The following is a 20708-nucleotide window of genomic DNA, read 5'->3' as shown; positions in this document are numbered from 1 at the left end:
ATGCGCACCAGAAGGGCTCATGTACACTATCTACAGATATATACATTCTAAACCAATTGTACACTTGTATAAGGATATATCATTGAATAAGTATATAACATATCCATCTACCTACCTATTAATCTACCTATATATCTACCTACTTACTTATCTATCTAGTTATCTATCTATGAGGTGCGCACCGTGGCGGGGGTTGATGCTCACCTGTTAATGTTTACGTTTGGCGGCGGCGGCGGCAGTGGTGGAGCTGTGGTAGAGTGGTGGAGCTGTGGTGGAGCTGTGGTGAAGGTGTAGTGGCTCAGCATGGAGGACAAGGAGGAAGGGGAGGTGTCTGACGGGACCGAGGACAGTTTTGATGTGAGTGAGTGATGGAGGGAGCCGCCATACTGTGTTCCCTTCAGCCTTTACTAACCTTACTAACCTTCCTTTACCTTATTAACCTTCCTTTACCTTTACATGTTATAAACGTTATTCTCACCTTACTTACCTTACTTTATTTCCTTGGCCACCACCCTTCACTCGGCCACGTTGTCCGCCCATCCTGCTCTTCTACCAACACTCTACTAACCTTGCTGTATTTTATCCTCTTCAGTGTACACTATAGCAGCAGCTCTTCACCATATACTGTACACTATAGTAGGTCAGGTGTATAATATAATCATTCACTGTTGCCAACTGTAAGAGCCCTACCTAATGACTATTAAACTTTTAACTGTTTTACTTTACTGTACTGCCAATGTGTATCCGTTAGTATATACAGTACATACACCTGTACTGTACAGTACCTGGAAAATAAAAATAAAATTCTATGAAATTCCAAAAATCTCTTTTCTGGGCATTTGAATGAATTTCTTTGTGATTACATCATATGTTAAGGACATAGGTGGGCTAGCTGCATGGAAAACTTAGGTCAACTGCTCAGAGTGCTCGTTCATTGTTATTGGCTACTGGGGTCATGTAACTGCAAGGGATGCCTAGGATTGGCTGATTGTCATACAGCCTCAAACTCTAGCTTCTTCATGCACTCTTAGTTCATTGTCTGCTACCATTATAAAACCTTGTTTGCCGCTCACTGCTGTTTTCACATACAGTACAATATGTGCTGTGCTGTACTGTACCAGAATACAGCCAGCCAAGAATACCTACCATTAAAACAGTGTTAAGCTGTGCCTGTAAGTCTTAAATCACCTTTATATACATTTTCTCAGTAATATACACTTGAGTTTACCATTTAAACACGTTAGTTTTCAGTATACAGAAAAAAAGGCGTTACATCAGATAAATGACGTCTGACCCATAGATTTTTAATTTTCATACAAAGGAACTGTACTCCTTTACATGCTGGTCAAGGATTTGGATTCAAAATCTAAAATTTTGAGTACAGTAGTTAACATTAATTAAAGAGCCTTGAAATAATTAAATAATGTTCAGTATATATATTATCTTAAAGGTAAGGTAAAATTTTGAGAAATTGGATGTTGTGATAAAGCTTAATAAATGTCTCCATGCTATACTGTACTGGTGATTAATAATGTGATAGCATCAGTGCTGATTTATTAATTACTGATTATCCCCTAAAAGCATACTTGGTTGTTCCAGTATTTTCAGTGTACTGAAGTGTGTTGCATTACAGTAAACCCTTGCTATTCATGGGATTGCAATTTATGATTTGACTATTCACAGTAAGCAGATGGTGGCTAGCTTACAAGCCTCTCCCGCAGTGCAGTGAGTCACCCCCATGCACCCACAGTGTCTCCTCTCCCTCTTCTCCTTTTGTTTGCACTTAACCATTGCTTGCGATGCAGCATCTCTGGTGTTGTACTCAATGCTTTAGTGTTTCTGTGTGATATGGCCCCTAAACGACTACCTAGTGTCAGTGCTGGTGATGCTAGTGGGGTGAAACATTTAGAGACCTCAAAACCAAGAGGAAACAACTACCAATCAAGATGCTTTTCAAGAAAGAACCAGCTGCTCGCCCAGCTGATTCATCTACCTCAACCTACTCGCAGCTGCTGCCACCGCTCCACCATCCGCTTCACCGCCACGTGCCTCTCCACCATCCACCACTGCATCACCCTCTTCCAATAGTGATCCTGATGATCTCCTTATGCTTCAGTAACCAGATTTCATCCTACTGTACAGTATATTTCATTAAGCTCCAAACTTCCACATACGAAGGAGAGTAGTACCGGTGACTTAAATTTTTCACAAAGTACATAGTACAGTACTGTCTAGGTATATAGTGTGCACTAAGGTAGTTTAAGTTACTATTCGCGGTTTCCCCAATTCACGTCATTCCTTGGAACCTCTCCCCCATGAATAGAAAGGGTTCACTTTACTAACAAAACTTGATCTTGCTTTATTTTCTACTAATATTGTACTTATCTTACAGCTGGCATACAAGCCTGTAGTGCGCCCTGATGCCTCTCAGTATCGTCATGCCCCGAGACACTTGCCCTCCAGCGATGAAGAATGTTCCTCCGACTCAGACTCTGACACTCCAACTATTGCCAAGAGAAAAAGATCTAATGTCAGTAAAATGGACACCTGTTACTCTGAAAGGTAATTTTGGGATTGTATTATAAGAGAAACTCTGCAGTACACTACACTATATGGTTCTGATGTGCATTACTGTACAATATATTGTATACGCAACTATTGGAAGATTTTGCCTGTAATCACCACTCATTATGTCTTACAGGAATGAACCACTTGGTAGAATAACCCCATAAGATATTGCAAGGTCTGTCATGAACCAAGCAGATATGTAAAGATGACCTTCCATGGGTTGTGAGACACCATCAATAAAGAATCTCTTGTAAAACTTGAAAATTTATAGAACTTATTAACAAAATTTATTTCTTTATGTGAACTGTGATGGTAATGTTTTTAATAAGTTAATGAACTTGTTTCTGGTAGAAATATTATTAAGACTATTACTGTATGATCATATTGAGGTTTTAAAACAAGTGTTGATCATAGCTAGTATAACATAGTCTGCGATGAGATGGTCCTCAGCTTGTTCATTGTAAACCACAAATATTATTTACTGAATGAAAACATTTCATGAAGGTATTTTTCCCTTGTGTTTTGGGTCTCCTGTCATGAAGACCTTAATACTCTCCCCTCCTTCCTTTGTGTGCTGAGTCTTCTCATGGGAAACTTACTATAGCACTCTTTCTTTTACTCATTAATGGATGAGAGTAAGCACACATTATGCAACATTTAAATACAATTTTATAAATTACATTTCAGTCGTGATTCCAGAGGCTGGACAGTTGGAAGTACGGGTGGCGAAATCAAGCCAATTGCCAAAGCTAAGCGACGTAACAACATCTGGTCAACAGTTATGGAGGAGCAGGTACAACTTCTTTGGCAACTAACTACTCTTCATCTGTCTTTTTCCTTTTTTAAGTTATTCATATGTAGGGTTCAAAGATACAACCATTCTGTTGTTGAAACTTGTGTGATGCAGTTGACTGAGACGTGTGTATGAGTGTAAAGATAATGTATATGGCATAACCCCAGGCCTAGAAATCAGTGCCCAGTGAGCTGTGAACCTCTAAACTTCAAAACCAGAATTGAAACCACATTAGGAGTCTGTCCTTTCATTGTGAGGTCCATGTTGGTTTGATTGGTGACACTGTTAATTAAAAGGAGGGCTGGTGTATAGTGCTGGAGGGAGAGTCTTTTATGAATTGACTTGGATAAATGACCTGGATATCTTGAGATCTGTGTTATGGTGAGTTAACAACATGGCAGAACACATGTGGTAGCTACTAGAAGGAGAATATGTGTTTTGCAACCTACATGTTAATCATATAAATGTAGTGGAGGTTTAGGCTGCTTTATATATTCATTATAGTTTCCACCATAATTGACGTTGACTTCATTAATGTCCTTCTTATGAAAACTAACTAGTGTTTACCCAGCTCTTAACTCCTGTGAATTAATATAAAGGTTTCTTCAACCATCAGGTGCTATCACAGGAAATAGGTGGTTTTGGTCTTAAGAAGAGACTAGATCAAGGCGACCGCAGTGTTGAGAGTTACGACTACACACAAGCCCTTAAACTCCGTGGCATCCAGCCAGATGACTCGGAGGCAGAGGAGGAGGAGGAGGAGGAGGAAGAAGAAGAAGAAGAAACAGAAGAGAGGAAGCAAAAGAGGTAAGTAAGAGTAAAAGAAAAAAAAAATTTTGTTAATAATGATGGGAAGAGAAGAGAAGTTTTGACATTGTATGGTGATCTATGTGGGTAAATGGATCAATGTGTTAGATTTATTAATGTCTGACTGTGTATTGTGGCAGCTTACTCTAAACATTACCTGCGCTTAGTGGTATTATAATGTATCGTTCACAACTCCACAATAATGAATCAAATGAGTATCTGTCAGGTATATTTTGCAACTCTCGGTGGACGAGTATTATGGCCAGGATGGCAGTAACCCAGCAAGTTGCCATACACTTAGGGATCAACAGAGCAGAACCCAAAATATTAGCCTCCAAGATCTGGAAATGTAAAACTTTTCATATCATGGGACAAGTTTGAAATTTCTAGAAACAAAGAATTACAGTACAGTACATGTATCTTTCAAATAATTAGGTAAATGTTTCGCTAACGTTCATTTGTCCATCAGGATGAACAGAAAACGGCACGTTAAGGAGAGACTTACTTATAAAAAAACAAAAACGAAAAGTGGGCAACGAAACTTGGTGGATGTGAGCGTCAGTGAGACCATGACGGACGAAGAGGTCGGCCTGGCTATAGCTAATGGCTTATTGGAGAAGAAGCCGGAGCTAATAGGTATGCCTAGAGCTATTGTTCACCTCCCTGGAGTTATATTGCATCTTCACCAAACACTTATCTTGAAACAGTTTGACTAATTTCTAACAAGGAGCAGAGGCCTTATTACACAACCAATCCAGTATTACTGCTATAATATTGTTGTGCTTTAACAAGTGGGAGAATACACATGTGATAAAGGATCATTTTACTGTGCTGGTCTAGTATAGGAAAGACATTTCATGTTATTATAAATCAGGTGTTAAGTGTTCTTTTATTGTAATGTTATCATATATCAGGTATTAAGTGTTCTTTGTTATAATGTTATATATCAGGTGTTAAGTGTACTTTTATTGTCTTGTATGAGGAGTGTAGGAAGGACGTGTTTGTTAAGAATTATCATTCATGGTATTTACTCTGTGACATCTTAGTCTCTTCACTACTAAAGGCTAAAGGTCATTACGTTGAAATGTTTATCAGAAATTCTAGTACACCTGTACTGTACTTGTGAATAGGTCAGTGCGTCAAACTGATTCTCTTCACTTGTTTGGCTCGTGACTTTTCCCCCTCAGTGAGAGTTGTGGAAGTCCTGGGTCGTGAGAAAGCCATTGATCTGTACAAAGAGACACAAGAGCTGGAGCGTGATGGTGGCCTTTTAATTATGGTAAGTCTTTGCACCTTCTTAATACCTTGAACAGTTAATACCAATGGTGAAAGTTAGCTGTAAGGACAGTGGCCATCATCAGAGGAAGTTAACTGTAGGGATGGCAGCCATCATCAGTGGAAGTTAACTATAGGGACTGTGGCCATCATCAGTGGAAGTTAACTGTAGGGACGGTAGCCATCTTTTTTTAAGTTAGCTGTAGGGACGGTAGCCACCATTAGTGGAAGTTAAATGTAGAGATGGCAGCCATCATCAGTGGAAGATAATTGTTGGGACGGTGGTCATCATCAGTGGAAGTAAGCTATAGGGACGGTAGCCATCATTAGGGGAAGTTTCATTTTCCTTGTTGATGAACTTTCACTCACAGATAGAGTCCAATTAGTAAAAACTCTTTTAATACACCAGAACGGCTCCAGAAGAAGAACATCAGGGGGGGTGTATCTTCAGTTGGTTAAGGCCCTTCCAGACCTCGATAAATCTGACATAGTAAAAATTTTCCCACAAGAAGAGTCTCGGTCAACACAGCAGTGGAGAAAACGCAAGAGAGCTCACCGCAAGAGGGAGAGGCATGAATCAAAGCCTCAAGGTAGCTAGTGCATTGGTGTACATATCTGTACTGTATATACTGTATTACTATAACTTCACTTACTTTTATCCTGAATTTACATACACAACTATTTTAAAACAATTTACTAGTTATATAAGCTTGAGTTGTTAGAGTAAAGTTTAATAGCATACAGAGATGTTTGAATTTATGGAGCTGTTATATGTCTGCAGTTTGTGTTGTATTGATGTTTTAATTTCTGTCGTATAGGAGAAGATGTGAGTGAGGAAGGACTGCATCTGGGAGGGCTCTTCTCGGATGACCCTGGGGGAGCCAAGTGCCCCGGCTCCACCCCTGTCACCTCCCCACAACCTTCTGATAATGAAGCAGAGGACGTAGCAGGCTCCTTGGTAATATGCTACCTAAAGTCTCGAGTATTTTAAGAATGCATGACATAGAATTTTATTCCATTTGGTAGTATAGAATGTTAGAACTGTAGATTTTAGTAATGATCTGAAAACTTGAATCTCTTTGAAATATATGACCAAATACAGTAAACCCTCACACATTTAGACCTCTCGGATCAGGATTTTGGTTGGTCCAGACCGACGTCTTGAATTGGGTCCCAAATTAACCACGGTTTTAAATATGAATCATCGTAGGTAGAACCGTCATTATCAGAGGCTTTCCTGTACGTATTCACTATATGCGGATTTCCATTATGCTGTGTTATTGCAGAGCGCAACCATCACTATTGTTATTACCCATATCAATAAAGTCAATGTACAATATTATTATTATCATCGTTAACGTACATTTGCCCCCCGGTTCATCTGGACATTTGCCACATGTAGACACCCTCCCCCCCCCTGAAGTGCAAGGGTTTACTATCATTTAAAAATCTTTTTTTTTTAGCAATGTTTGATTCGCTATTTTTTTTTATCTTTATTACTATATGACTGAAATTTTCTAGCTTTTGGTAGTGGAGTAATTTGGTAATAGAATAGCCTAGAGTGTGTCCTCAGCCTAATTGGCAAGATAATCTAGCCAAGCCCATGTGGTAATTCAAACAGTATCACAAAATTTCGAAATGTCATGTGATGTGAACCGAATCCTGGTGGTTCAGTGATACAATAACTAATACGCTTTATTTTTCCCAGATCAACCAGCTATCACCCTCGGGGCTGCCAGATATGGTGTCGTCGGCTGTAACCAACGCTGTGCCTGATCCCAGATCATGTAAAGGTGACACCTCACTTGATACATTCAATGGTGGTTTTTTGAATGTTCAGTCAGATCCCCAGGCAGCTAAGGGAGAGGAGAGATCCACAGAAGTGTACGACGAAGATTTTCTCGACATCCACGCCAATGACGAAATGGAACTCTTCTGATGCTTTCCTCGTTTATCTAGAGTGAATGTATGGGTTCTTGTTATTTGTTTTCACTATAGTTCAGCTTTTTTGTTAGGCTGCGAGAAAAGTTTGCTGTCATTTGAAGTTTTTCTCCCAAAGAGTAAAGTTTGCATCTTATTGCCAGAAGTTAGACCCGAGGCCTTCGTGTTTAGTCCCCTGCCCAGTGCTCTTCAACTCCTGGCCTCTGTGGCAGATGTTCTTCAGAGTTTGGATTACATCTACCTTGAAACTTCACATTTACCCTCATGATCCTGACTCCTCATAGTACCATCTGCTATAGTGTCAAGTGCCTCATTGCTGTGTGTCATACCAAGGTATTGTCTTTGAGAATATTACAGTAATTATTTATTTTTATTAATAATCTAAGATAAAATATTTAAAAATTAAGATCTCATTGTAAAAAAAAAGACAAAAGGCTTTACAGAACATTTCAGTCAACATGTTTTATAAATGTCATCGGTTGATCAGGAAGATTTTTTGTTGGAATTTTTTGTAAATAAAATCACCCAGAAGAGTTAAGTATCTTTTAAGGTTCAGAATATAATTAAATATCAAGTAGAGTTTTTAGTAAAATGGCCCTACTAGCTACTTTATGGATGACGTCTTTTTGTCCAATTATGAAGACTAATGACGTGTCCCACTTGAGTGATGTTCTCTTGTTGTGATTATACAGTAGTGTTAACTAGCACCAAAATGATTTTTATATTTTTAATTAACCCACATGATGCAGAATTCTGAAAATAATTTTTTTTATCAAAGGAATACATTACGTGTGTTTGTGTATGTGTGTTAATTTCGTGTGAGAATGATGGGAAGTGTACTGGACTGTACTGTATATGCAAGAGATGTTCTTTGGTAAGGTGTTGGTAAAGGTTGTAGGCAGAGCTCAGATGTTATAGCAAAATGCCATAATGCTTACTTTTGCAATTTCAATATAAATTATTTGTCTTAATATATCACTTTTGCCTGTTTTTATTTATATTTCTATAAATCTGCTTTAAGAGAAACTCTTTAATTACTACAGTATTTGACTGTAGGATCACTACCACAATGGGTATACCAATGACACTTATAATACTGTCCTGTATTGGTTTATGTATTATAAACTAATTCAGAGTTTGTCAACTAAATTGATTGATCATGAAAAAATACAAACATAAACATGTTAGTTTACTTGATTACAAATAATTAATAAAAAAATTTGCACTAAAAAATAAAAATTAGATACATGTGTACAAAAATAGCAATTGTTTTATAATAAAAGGAAAAAGCTAGGTAATACTATAGTGTGTTTATCTGCTAACTTATAATTAAAGATGAAATTGGGGTACATGAGCTACTGCTTATCAAAATATTGTAAAAAGTTGTTTTTACCCGCCAACAAGTATTAATTACAAATGTTTTTTACCTGCTATCCAATTATATATACAATTGTTATATAGAAAGGAAATCAAAAGCCCATCTGTATTTACTGCTTCTATAATGTTGACTTTGTATTCCTCATTGCAGCCTTCAGAAGTGTGTGTGTGTGGGTGTGTGTGCGTGCGTGCGTGTGTGTGTTAGTTTTTGATGATTGTATGTGTGTGAGAGAGAGAGAACAGTTTTGGTGGGAGATACTAGTGAGGGGCAAGTTTGTTTGAGAAGTTTTGATTAAGGGTATGTTATGGGTGAGAGAAAAGTTATGTTATGCATGGGAGAAAGGTTATGTTTCCATGAGAGAAAGCTTAGTTAAGAGTTTATAAATAGTGTGATGTGAGGAGGAGGTGGTCCTCAGCAGCTGGTGGTCTGTGCCACATCATGACATCTTCTCTAGATCAATTTAATAACAGTAGAGAAATTTCAGTTAACTAAACAGTCTAAAATATCTTACAGCATTGGTCAGTTTGCATTACAGTATAAATTTATTTATTTTTGTTGTGAGAAATTCATATAAACAGAATGTGTGTATCATTTTGTAAGTTTATATTTGTGTGTAATACTAGAGTTGGATACTGCAATGTTCACTCTGTGTTTTTAGATTTGTAAGTTTTCTACAGTGTATGTTCAATTTCCAATAACATAGATTCTTGATTCCTGTACCTTTTTTCAATGTATGTTTATTATACACATGTTATTTTCTTAATGTTTTTGTTATGTTTTGCTGTTAAAGATGATTATATTTTAGGATGATCAGTCTCACATGAATGCAGGCCAAATATCTGCTGTATGATAAACAATATTCAGGAAAAGATTTATACCTTTAAGGACATTATGTGTTGTAAAAAAAAAAAGGATAATGTTTTTAACTGAATCAATTTTATTATTAGTATGCAGTACAGTTGCCCATGCAAGACTTGGTCAAATGGTTTAATCACTTCAGCTCAGCACATCCAACCACACAGTCCTTCATCAATCTTATATATACTGTGCTGTACTTCCTCTCTTCTTGTGCCATACCTTTCAGCTTCCTCAATATAATGTCCTCCCATGCTGTCAACCAGAGTTCTTTCTTATGGAATAATTAATGACACCAAGAGATGGTACCTAAAAAAGTGTATTGGTACAATAATTGAATGGAGTGGAAGAGGGGCACCAAGCCTAATGTGACGGAGATCTTGGTACTGTACAACACATTATGCAGGGTTTCTCAAAAAGATGTATGCACAAGTGAGGCCAATGCAGCTGTTATAATAGAAGCATTCACACGATTGTCATAAAGATCTGTAATGCGGTGTGTATATATTATTATTTTTTAAACATCCTGTATATTGCTGCACTTTAACCTCACAAGTAAGATGGTCTTCCTCTACTGCACGCACTCACTGCTCTTGACCCATTGTAAAAATTAATAACTTCAAAAACATCATAGATACAACACGTTGCTTTTATTTTACTTGACAAACTACTACTAAGTTTTTTCTTGTCTTTGTACACTTCAGCATGTGGACTAATTTCTATCTGTAGTATTATTGAGGTTATTTAGTTTTAATATGGGTTAAATATTTATGGACACATATACTGTACAGTATAAACACCAAATAACAAGACAGTAAAAAATACAGCACCCCCAAAAATCTCAGTTTTGTGTGTATTTTTTAATTATTTATTTATATAATTTTTTTTTTTTTTTACACATGCAAGTCAAAAGTCCATAGGGTGCAGGGTTGCCAAGCAGTAATTAATGTATATCAATAAATTTAGTAAAGATATTCTTGAAGGAATTATACCAGGCTGATGTGGAACAGTGGATGATAGTGATAATTGTATGTCTGAATTAATATGCAGAAGGAAGCTTTGATGATGTGAGGTACTGTATACATATTGTGTGACTTGTGTTAAAGATTACATCAACACTATACTGTATGATGAAGTTTGTAGTGGAGTTCATAACAAGAGATGGTATGTAGAAGGTTTGAAGACATTTAGAATGATAAATGTAAATAGTTCATAGGATGAGAAAGCACAAACTACTGTTTAAATAATATAGATGAGAGAACCCAAAACTTTGTATTAAAGTAGAGAAAGTTAAAACACACAACCATGTACATGAATAATTAAATAAAAGGATGTAAAGATAATTTTTCTGTTTGTTTTCAAGGAAGTGAATACACGACTTTAAATGTTTTGTGCTGATACAACATTGTATGTTTTAAAAGGACGTGTAAAGGCCGATTCACATTTACCGTCACGTAACGAATCGTCAACGTTCTGTCAAAATTTCTCGTAGGTATTTCAGTGGAGCTGTTCACATTAACAGAAATATCATGTAACATCGTGTCTCTGTTCCGTCGGCGTCTTGGTTTCTCTGCAAGAACAGTTTGATGTGACAGTCGGAGTCTCCGTCGATGATATTGCTTCCCGACATTTAGTGCTACTTCTGGTCAAACCCATGTCTATTTCCTTCAGCAAGAAGTTGAATTTATATAGTGACATTCTGAATTATTGGTTCCCTTGTACAGAGTCCAATATTCTTTTTATCACACAATCTATTTCCCTCCTCCTTCATTCAATAATAGTGTAATCGCTGAGAGTTTCAAATTTCCTGCCATGTTTATTTGTCAGGTGCACACAGACTGAACGGAACTGTGACGTCAGTGGTGAATACAAGGCAAGTTTGGCGGTCTGTGACAGAACGGAGACGTGGCGGTAAATGATTTCGGCTATAAATGGATTCTGTCACTCAGGTGGTCATGTATGTTGGTAAATGGCACAGTATATATTGGTGGGAGGTGATGTACTACTGTCTTGTTTATATTATCAAATCATGGCACCTGTAGCTATATTTTGAAGGTCATTTTGTTCACACTGACACACATAGCAACACCTCTCTTATGATTTCCAGTATACTCGCACTTTCATTCATTTATATATTACTTTCATAATTCACTTATATCTTGGTTTTTACTGTAAGTTTACATATAAATATATATATATAATTTTTTTATGTCCCTTTTGAACCAATTTTTATTTCTCAACTTCTTAACTATAATTCTTGTGTTTATAATTTTTACTTGTACAGTATAGTAAGGTTGTACACATACATATTAATTGATCTTTATCATACTGTACTCAAATAAATGAATGACATGGAAACTGTTCTCTTTTGCCTTCACACTTTACAAATGACCTGTGGAGCCTCATGAAAAACTTTGAGACTTAATGTTGTTGAGCATTTGGCCAGGAAGACTACCATTGACTGAGTGGACACATCATGCTCTCCCTGCCTCAAATTTGTTGGTTAATGCCCAGGGAATCTGTCTACCTCATTGTGAATTTGTACATAACATTACAGTTGGGGTAGTGAAGGTAGGTGGAGCTCGGAACAGTATCTTCACGTCCTTGGGTTAGTGTGTTGTGTCCACACTCCTCTTAATAGGCAGTCAAACATAAGGAACTTGCTGTGTCAAGAAGGAGCCTCAGCATTGTTTAAGTGGCTTACTAATTACAATATCTGTCATTTAATATTTGTATCTAATTACTGTAATGTGAAGATTAGTCATGAACTGTGTGTAATATTGTACGTAATTGTAAATTAATTTATCTGTTAAATGCAGGTTCCCTTTTCCACTGGTCGTCCTTCTGCCAAACTGTCCTATTTAACTTTAAATAAAAAATAGTATTTTTGGGCCATGATGCCAAAACCAATTTGAGAATGTCTTAAAAAGTCACTAAACTGGAAGCAAATGCCATTGTAGAAATACCCAGATAAAAATACTGCCTTCATACTTAAAGAAATTACAGTTCCATATTATATCAAAGTAATTATGTATAAAATTTCTTTGAATTCCATCATAGGCAGTGAGTGTTTTGCTTCTGCTGAATATTTATAAGCCTCCATTGTCTCACTCCTGTCTCTCTTAGGCAGCTCATACTTACAACAATTTATTACAGTATTCAATTCACCATTTACCAACTTTGTAGTCATATGGGCAGTTGGTCTATTTTTTGTTACAGTACTTTGTTATGAACTTTATTGTCCAATGTTTGGATAGGAGGAAGGTGTAGTACCTGGAGGAAACTTGTGATGTTTAGCACTGAGGGACTCACTGGATAACACCCTTACTCTGGGACAGGACTCAAACCCACAATGTACTGGAGTGGGAGAGACGTTGTACAAAAACAAACATATTTTACAGCCAAAATTAATTTCTAAGACATAAGACTCATCATATTACTCAACTTTCATTTTAATGTTTGTGTGACAATATAATTTGACAATGAGAGAATGGTGAAATGCTTACAGGTGCACGAGTTAGACTACACTGTACTAATTTGAGACATGACATTATTATTATTACTAAATAATTCTGGAGGTCAGTGTAAGAACGACCTATATCAGGAAAAAGTAATTTTCATCAGAAAGAATAATGCAATCTGTATCTTAAAAAATCAGTAAACAGGTGAACACTTGATATATAAGTGCGGTGTTTAGGGTAATAATTTTTTGGCTCCCATTTGTCTCCCTTAATAATGATGATATTATTATTGCTTGACAGTGGCCTTTGAGACTTACTCTCACTGTGTACAACCAACACTGATATATATATATATTTTATATCAAAAAATGCAAAAAAAAAAAAATATGTCCACCACTGATTTTGAAGTATGGCAGGTAAACCACGCAAGTACACCCCAGCCACTCTGATTCCTCTTTAAGAGAAAATCGTCTACCTCAACATTTATTGAAATCCTTTTGAGCACTGCACTGTATTTTCATAACCTGATTCAGAACAGTGCACTGGTCATTGAACCTGAACACTTAACCCTCTGGCTGTGGGAGGTTACCCTAAGCTGAATAAAATCGTCTGGCGGTAGCCAGAATAAATTGGCAAGTGCGGGAAACGCAGCAAAGGGGTTAATGACCTCTAGAAATTTGTGCTTTATTTGTTTGCTGACTTTGGCTAATAAAGCGGAAAAGATATTGGTTGCCGGAAGACACAAAAGAGAAGCTGATCACTACTACAGTATACAGATTATGAACCAAAGGATGTTGATAGCTTTTATGATGATTTATTACATATTGATTCTGTTTTGACGACAAGTAAGTGTACATTAGTTATAAAGGAGAAATAAATAATGGGAAACGTAATATGTATGTTAGAGACAAACGGTTCAGGGCTGGAGTTAACTCCATAGAAATGTGGAAAGAGAATGGAGTGCAAATCCAAAACAATAATGAAATCAAGGACGTACTGAAAGAAACTGCAAACATGTGTAGTGAAACCAAGCAGGAGGCACAGAATATATACTGGACAGAATTTCTAGAGAGAATTGCTAAAGGCAAGAGGTTGGGTGACATATGAAAGGAAGAGAATAAAGTGCGAGGTGTTGGAAGCAAGGACAACAGCTACGCTGACCCACAGGGTAGGGCCACTGGGCCAGTCAACTTCGTAGGAAATGGGCTGGAACTGCTAGTTTGGACAAATTACCTCCGAGTATGCAGGTCTCATCACAAAGTAAGAGTAGACTTAAGGCGTGAATTAGTGTCAAGTCAGTGTACACTGAGGATGATCAGTGTTCCTATAACGAGAGGTGAGTTATCATAATATGCGATTAAAAAGGAAAAGCTTACGGCACCCGGTGCTTTGCTCCTTTAACTATTTCATTGGTGTAAAAATAATTACTGTATTGTTATAACATTTATAATTTTTTGTCATCCCCAGAAGGGTCGGGTGGGAGTCCTTTTGATGTAATTGTTTTGTCAATAAAATATTTTAATTTTAATTCAGTTTCAATCGGTTTTCAAATGTTTTCTCATCTCCACTCATCATTTCTTTCTTAAAAAAAAATCACTTTGAAATAATTTAAATGTCTGAAGTAAGACATTTTTAAAAATAGTTGTGCCTATACAACAACATTAATATACGTAAAAGTATCGACAGTCAGATCTGGTGAAGCCTTGAAGCAATATTCTTTCAAGTGCTTCACAAAGCTTTTTGGTCTCCCCTAATGAACCTTCACCAACATATGGTATGCACCTTTTCACATATCCGAATGACAGAACACATATCGAATGACAATCTACAATAACTGTTGGTGGTATGTCATTCTCCAATTGTTACATTCTCAAACTATGTGTAGACTGTCGGTTTATTGTTCACGTCTGTCAACTTCATAACTTATGTCAATCACTTCCGTTAGCACGAACGAACAGTTATTTTAGAGTGTCATTCGATATGTGTTCTGTCATTCGGTTATGAAATTTGTCAAATAGTTATGTAACAATGTCTCAACGGATATGTGAAAGGGTGTATTTCACTTCAAAACCACAATACAGTACTGTATTGAAGCGCCCTAGATGTCCCAAATGCTTCACTCACGGTTTTTACTTGACCATTAGTGGTTCATGGTGTTCGAGGTGTCCGAGACGCTTCACTCACACGGCTCTTAGAACTTGGATAATCATCAGCCAGTCTACCGCCATCATGGGTCGTTGCTGGGAGGACGTGAAACTGCTCTGTGAACCAGAGGTGAGCGTCAAGGAACACAAGTGTGTAGATAAATACGATATGGGTGGCCTGGTGAAGGTGGCGGTGCTGGTGACCTGCGTGATGGGTGTGGCTCTCTCGCTACCAATGCTACAGTTTCACCTGGTGAGTAACCATTATAGCTGAACGTCTTGTTGTTGATCAATTTGTAAACTGTCGTCTGCTAACGTTTCTTGGGTCATGAAATTGTGTAGAAATATCTCATTTTGGTAGTGCCTTTTTCCTGGTTCAACGCAGTTACCAGAAAATATTGTAGATACAATTATCTGAAACTGAAACGATTGGAATTTATGAAGGTCAAATTATTGTTTCGGCCATGTAGAGGTTGCCCCTTTGCTGTGATGCATCACCATAGAAAACGTAGATACTACATTGGGACCCCATTTTGTTATGCAGCTGTAATATAGTATACAGTGAATACCAAGAGATTATAGAGACTAGTACTAATGTACACCGTACCAATATGATCCACCGCACACAAACAGGCTGGGGAGAAACTAACACTAGCCAACTGAAATTATTACAGGGAGCCTCTGAGAGGGACTCGGCTGTGTCGCTCAAGGTGCTACGCCAACCCGAGAAGGACCACCACACACAAGGTGGCGCCGACCTGCCACAGGAGAAGAAAGATTACATCTACCAAGAGATCGTCCAGACCATCCACGACCAGCTGAAGGAAGAAGTGACTCAAGACTACAACCAGGTGAGGCATGTTGGCTGGTGACGTGAGGCATGTTGGCTGGTGACGTGAGGCATGTTGGCTGGTGACGTGAGGCATGTTGGCTGGTGACGTGAGGCATGTTGGCTGGTGACGTGAGGCATGTTGGCTGGTGACGTGAGGCATGTTGGCTGGTGAGGCATGTTGGCTGGTGAGGCATGTTGGCTGGTGCATGTTGGCTGGTGACGCATGTTGGCTGGTGAGGCATGTTGGCTGGTGGCATGTTGGCTGGTGCATGTTGGCTGGTGCATGTTGGCTGGTGGCATGGTTGGCGCGCGTGTTGGCTGGTGATGCAGTCATGTTGGCTGGTGACGCGAGGCATGTTGGCTGGTGACGCGAGGCATGTTGGCTGGTGACGCGAGGCATGTTGGCTGGTGACGCGAGGCATGTTGGCTGGTGACGCGAGGCATGTTGGCTGGTGACGTGTTTTGTACCTGTGTTTGGATTTACAGGTGGGGGAGGTGGACCAGATGGAGTATTCGGACGAGGTGAAGGGCCTGCTAGACACTGTAGGCACTGACCCTGCTGACCCCGACGCTGTGGCCTTCCTTCTGCCCCTCCGAGGTCACACCCGTTATCTTGGCCTTAGGTAGGTAATGTTGCACTAATAGCCCAGGAGGTTGGGTAGGTTAGGTTTGGTTGGGTTGGGATATATTACATAAGAACTGCAGCCGGCCTATTGGCTCATACTGGGCAGTCCCGTTTACACCTAACTCCTATCGCTCATATATCCATCCGATATATGTTTGAAGCTATCTAGCGTATTGGAGTTAATGATGATGTTCGGTAACTTGTTCCACTCATCCACTACTGTTTCCAAATCAATGTTTACCTATCTCGCGCCTAAATCTAAATGTCTAATTTTAAACCATTGCAATGAGTTCGCTGCTGTGTGAATAGTTTAATTACCTTTATTTTACCCTGACTTACATTTATACACCACGATCTATCGCCCCTCACTTTACGTCTCTCAAGGGAGTGCAGATTCAGATGCTTTAACCTGTCTCTTATTTTCAAGGTTCCTAATGGCCGGGATTAGTCTTGCCATCCTTCTCTGTATGTACCTGAACCTGTTCCAGTGTTGGTCAACTCTGGTCTTGAAAGAGCTCACACTTGGTGCCGTCACAATATTCTCTGGCAGATTGTTTAATATACTTATTTAACATTTCCCATAAAAAAATCCGGACAAGCAAATTCCCTCCATAAATTTGTCAGGGCAGGTAGATCTCAAAGGCACTTGCCATGACAAGTATTGTACTGTTATGTTCCACAGTCATGTTTGGTAGTTGTGTTGTGTTAATTTGTGTTGTGTTTGGTAGTTAGGTTACATTAGGTAGGTATGTTAGACGAAGATACCTATCGACTTACTAATTAAAGCTTATGTTTCGGGCAGCTACGGGCGGCGGCTGAAGCAGGTGCTGGAGGAGGAGAAGCAGCAGGAAGAGTTGAGGCAGAAGTTGGATGAGGAGAGGCAGCGGGAGATGGATGAGAATCAGCAGGAGGCGGGCGAGAAGAGGCAAGACCACCCCTCCATCAACAACTCCTCCAGGTTCCTCCCCAGCAGCGTCCTAGTCAGAGACTCCCAGAGCGACCCGGACCTGGCCAGGTGAGGGAGAGAGAGAGAGAGATTTAGTAATTCAATTGGTATAACAAGTGGCTGTACTTACGATTAAACAGCGTGTAGGGCAAAAAAAAGAAGCGGAAACGGCTCCCTCGGTTTATCCTACAGACAGCGACATTTAAAGTAGGTCCCATATTCCTGGCGGCCGATACAGAAGGCAGCGTGGCGGGCACTACACTTTACCGCCCAACACCACCTTAGGTACCCATTCTACAGTTGGGTTGACTGGGGACACCATACTCCTTTGCCAACCGCAGTATTTGAACTGGCGTCTGTTGGGTCAAGAAGCAAGTGATTCATCCACTAGTGCTGGGCTTTTCCCCAGAGACTATCAAGCGAAAAATTACTGTTGAACTTGTATATAATTTTCTGTATAATTCACTGGCCGTTGCAGATAACTGGTTGCCAAGTGAATCTTAAGTCATACGCAAATCCACTACAATCGTTTCCTCTTCAGATGAAAACATTATTCCAGTTGATTGGTTGATGTTTGCTCAGTGAGTCGTGATATAGCGTGTGGTAAATTTAGGGTCATTGTTATTTTCTTTAAACCTTTATAAAAGTTGATAGTCACGGTTATTCATAAGGTTGTTACCACTGGCGTCATTTAGGGCTCAGAAAACCATCCTTACGTACGTGAACACAAAAGAGCCTGGCTAATGCTGGCCATATTGAGCAGTGACCCTATTTCCTGCGTAATTGTGTAAAAATAACCTGATGAAAAAACCTCACAGGTTACTGGAGTTTTTTTTTTATTCACCATTACAGTGTTAACAAAGCGTGACTCGCCTTGTATTTTTCAGGCAGTTGACGGAGCACTTCTATGGGGTCCACGGCACCACCCATTACTTCGGCTACCTGACGGATGAGGAGGCGCTGACGGTAGCTCACTGGGCGAGGGCCAAAGCTCCAGGTAGGTCTTTACTTTTCACCTCCCTCTGCACGCCATATCTCTTCGCGCAAGTTTATCGTTTATGTTTTGATATTTGATTTCAGGAGTACCCCCCACCCACTCACTCCCCCTCCCCACCCCTCCTCCCACCCCCTCCCACCCCCCTCCCACATCCCCCTCCCCACACCCCCTCCCTCACCCCCTCCCTCCCCCTCCCACCCCCCCTTCCCACCCCCGCCTTCCTACACCCGCGCCTTCCTACACCTACCCCCTCTCACTCCCACGCCCCACATATCCACGCCCCCCACATGTATAGAGACAGACAGAGGAGGGTTACAGCTAAAGGTGATGAGGATACTATCAGGAACGAGATGTGTCGTTAATATAATAATCAATGCTATTTCTACTTCAGGAGCGAGGTTTGTGACGCCAACGGCAACAACAACTTACCTGGAGGGAGCCAGAAATATAGTGAAGGTGCAGCCGTCAGCAAAGTTGTTGGCGGCGGCCGTAGGAGACTTCCTGACCCTGGTGCATCATCCCCGTCCATTGGTGTTGGCGCGAGCATCTCTCCACACGGACGCTTTCCTCGCTCACCTTCGTGACATTGGCATCCGTCCAATCAAGGTAGTGTATCAGCTAGTTCCCCATTATTCATATTAATGTTTCTCAAGGTTTAGTATAGACTCGTAGACTTCGGTGAGAATATTTACTTAATTGCGTAAAATACACAATAATGATTACATTGGATATGCTGTGTAAGTGTGGTGAGTACAGACAGTAAGCAAGTGTTGGGTGGTAACCACAGGTGCTTCACTACTACGAGACGGCCGACATGGAGCAACTGGCGGAGCGATTGAAAGGTCAACTGGTCATAACTCCAAGCCCTGTCCTTCTACTGGGCACCGCTGACACCTGGCGCCTCATCAGGGCAGCTGACAGTATCTTCCCTGCCGTCTGGATTCTGCCCTTCCAGACGCAGATACACGATCGCATGCGGACTAACCAGTCTGAGCTGCTGACCTTCATGTACCGTGCTCACGACGATACTCCAGGAGGTTTCCTGAGAGAGAATCCACTTCTTTCGCCCACTGAATCCATAGTGGCAGCTTCCAAGTTGCTGTTGACTGGCGGACAACGGACGTGGCGAGGGTCATATGTAGTGGCTGCGTCCGTTCCCGTGAACTCTGTGGCTGCCAGTGTGAGGCTGGTGGGCACCTCCCTAGATGGATGGCTGCCCCTCCTGCAGTATGACGTCACTCGTCATGGTTTAAGTCGGCGGTTGTATCAGGAGCTGCTGGTGACTCGGGAGGTGCTGAAGCCTCTGGTATCTGGTGAAGGATGTACTCTGGTGCTGCGCTATTTAGAGGAACTAACAGGTTCAAAGAAGGTGAACGAGGTGGATATACACCCATCATTACCTACCTTGTTAGTGCCAGCTGAACGAGGCGCCCAGCTACACGTTGACTGCTCGCGCCAACACACAGACCTTCGATGTTCCGCCCCTGATGGAGTGTGGGGACCTGTCACGTGTCACGGAGCACTACAGGGGCGACACAGGTTCCAGACTGAATGTGGGAAGGAAGTGGGGGTGACCATAGCAGCGTCACGGGGGTGCACAGCTGCCAAGGGTCTGGTGTGTCGGGGAGGACGCTCCCTTGGCTGCTTGCTGTCAGGTTTGTGTTCCTCTCTAACGCAGAACGCACCACTTTACGACTGTGCTGGACTACACGTGGGCACCCTAAATTAAATGTTAATTATGACTATAGTTTAAGTTTTAATAAGTTCTGTTTTGCGTGATATATTGTACAAATGATGAATGTATATATCTCAAATGTTATACTGTATATGAAATATTTAAAACAATAATATTCGGTAAATATTTAGAAGTTGCCAACACCTACTTATATATTGAGTCTTTTATGAGGATAAAAAGAAAAACTAAAAATGTTTTCTAAAGCGTTTCCATCGGAATTTTTTTTTATTTTTCCAGTGTTCTAACCGATAATATTACCCTCAATATTACTTGTTCAAAGTGGGCAGGGCTTTGAAGTAGAGGGAATGTGGAGTAAAACACTAAAGAAAGACAATAAACAAAGTTTTGAAA

General features: G+C 39.9%; 2 protein-coding genes across 3 annotated transcripts; both read left to right on the top strand.

Annotated features, from left to right (window-relative positions):
* The first annotated feature begins 207 nt into the window (after positions 1-207).
* On the top strand, positions 208-10960 carry LOC121864028 (phosphorylated adapter RNA export protein-like). Of its 2 annotated transcripts, none has more exons than XM_042362910.1 (9): positions 208-357; positions 2393-2562; positions 3268-3361; positions 3978-4168; positions 4638-4804; positions 5356-5447; positions 5853-6033; positions 6262-6401; positions 7152-10960. In XM_042362910.1, exons 1-9 carry the CDS (start codon positions 304-306, stop codon positions 7380-7382), a joined length of 1320 nt encoding a protein of 439 aa, XP_042218844.1. In that variant the 5' UTR covers positions 208-303; the 3' UTR covers positions 7383-10960. The 2 variants fall into 2 exon arrangements, with proteins under 2 accessions (XP_042218844.1, XP_042218843.1); XM_042362909.1 differs by having other exon boundaries at positions 3256-3361.
* A 4347-nt stretch (positions 10961-15307) lies between these two features.
* On the top strand, positions 15308-20424 carry LOC121864053. Its single transcript, XM_042362951.1, has 7 exons — positions 15308-15475; positions 15897-16073; positions 16541-16677; positions 17482-17694; positions 18513-18622; positions 19014-19228; positions 19410-20424. The coding sequence occupies exons 1-7, from the start codon at positions 15308-15310 to the stop codon at positions 20349-20351; spliced, it is 1962 nt and encodes a 653-aa protein (XP_042218885.1). The 3' UTR covers positions 20352-20424.
* The last annotated feature ends 284 nt before the right edge of the window (positions 20425-20708 follow it).

This window comes from Homarus americanus, unplaced genomic scaffold (assembly GCF_018991925.1).
Source record: "Homarus americanus isolate GMGI-L3 unplaced genomic scaffold, GMGI_Hamer_2.0 scaffold14720, whole genome shotgun sequence".
NCBI classification, from domain to species: domain Eukaryota; kingdom Metazoa; phylum Arthropoda; class Malacostraca; order Decapoda; family Nephropidae; genus Homarus; species Homarus americanus.
The sequence above is the reverse complement of the archived record's forward strand: the minus strand, read 5'-3'. Positions and strand labels throughout refer to the sequence as shown.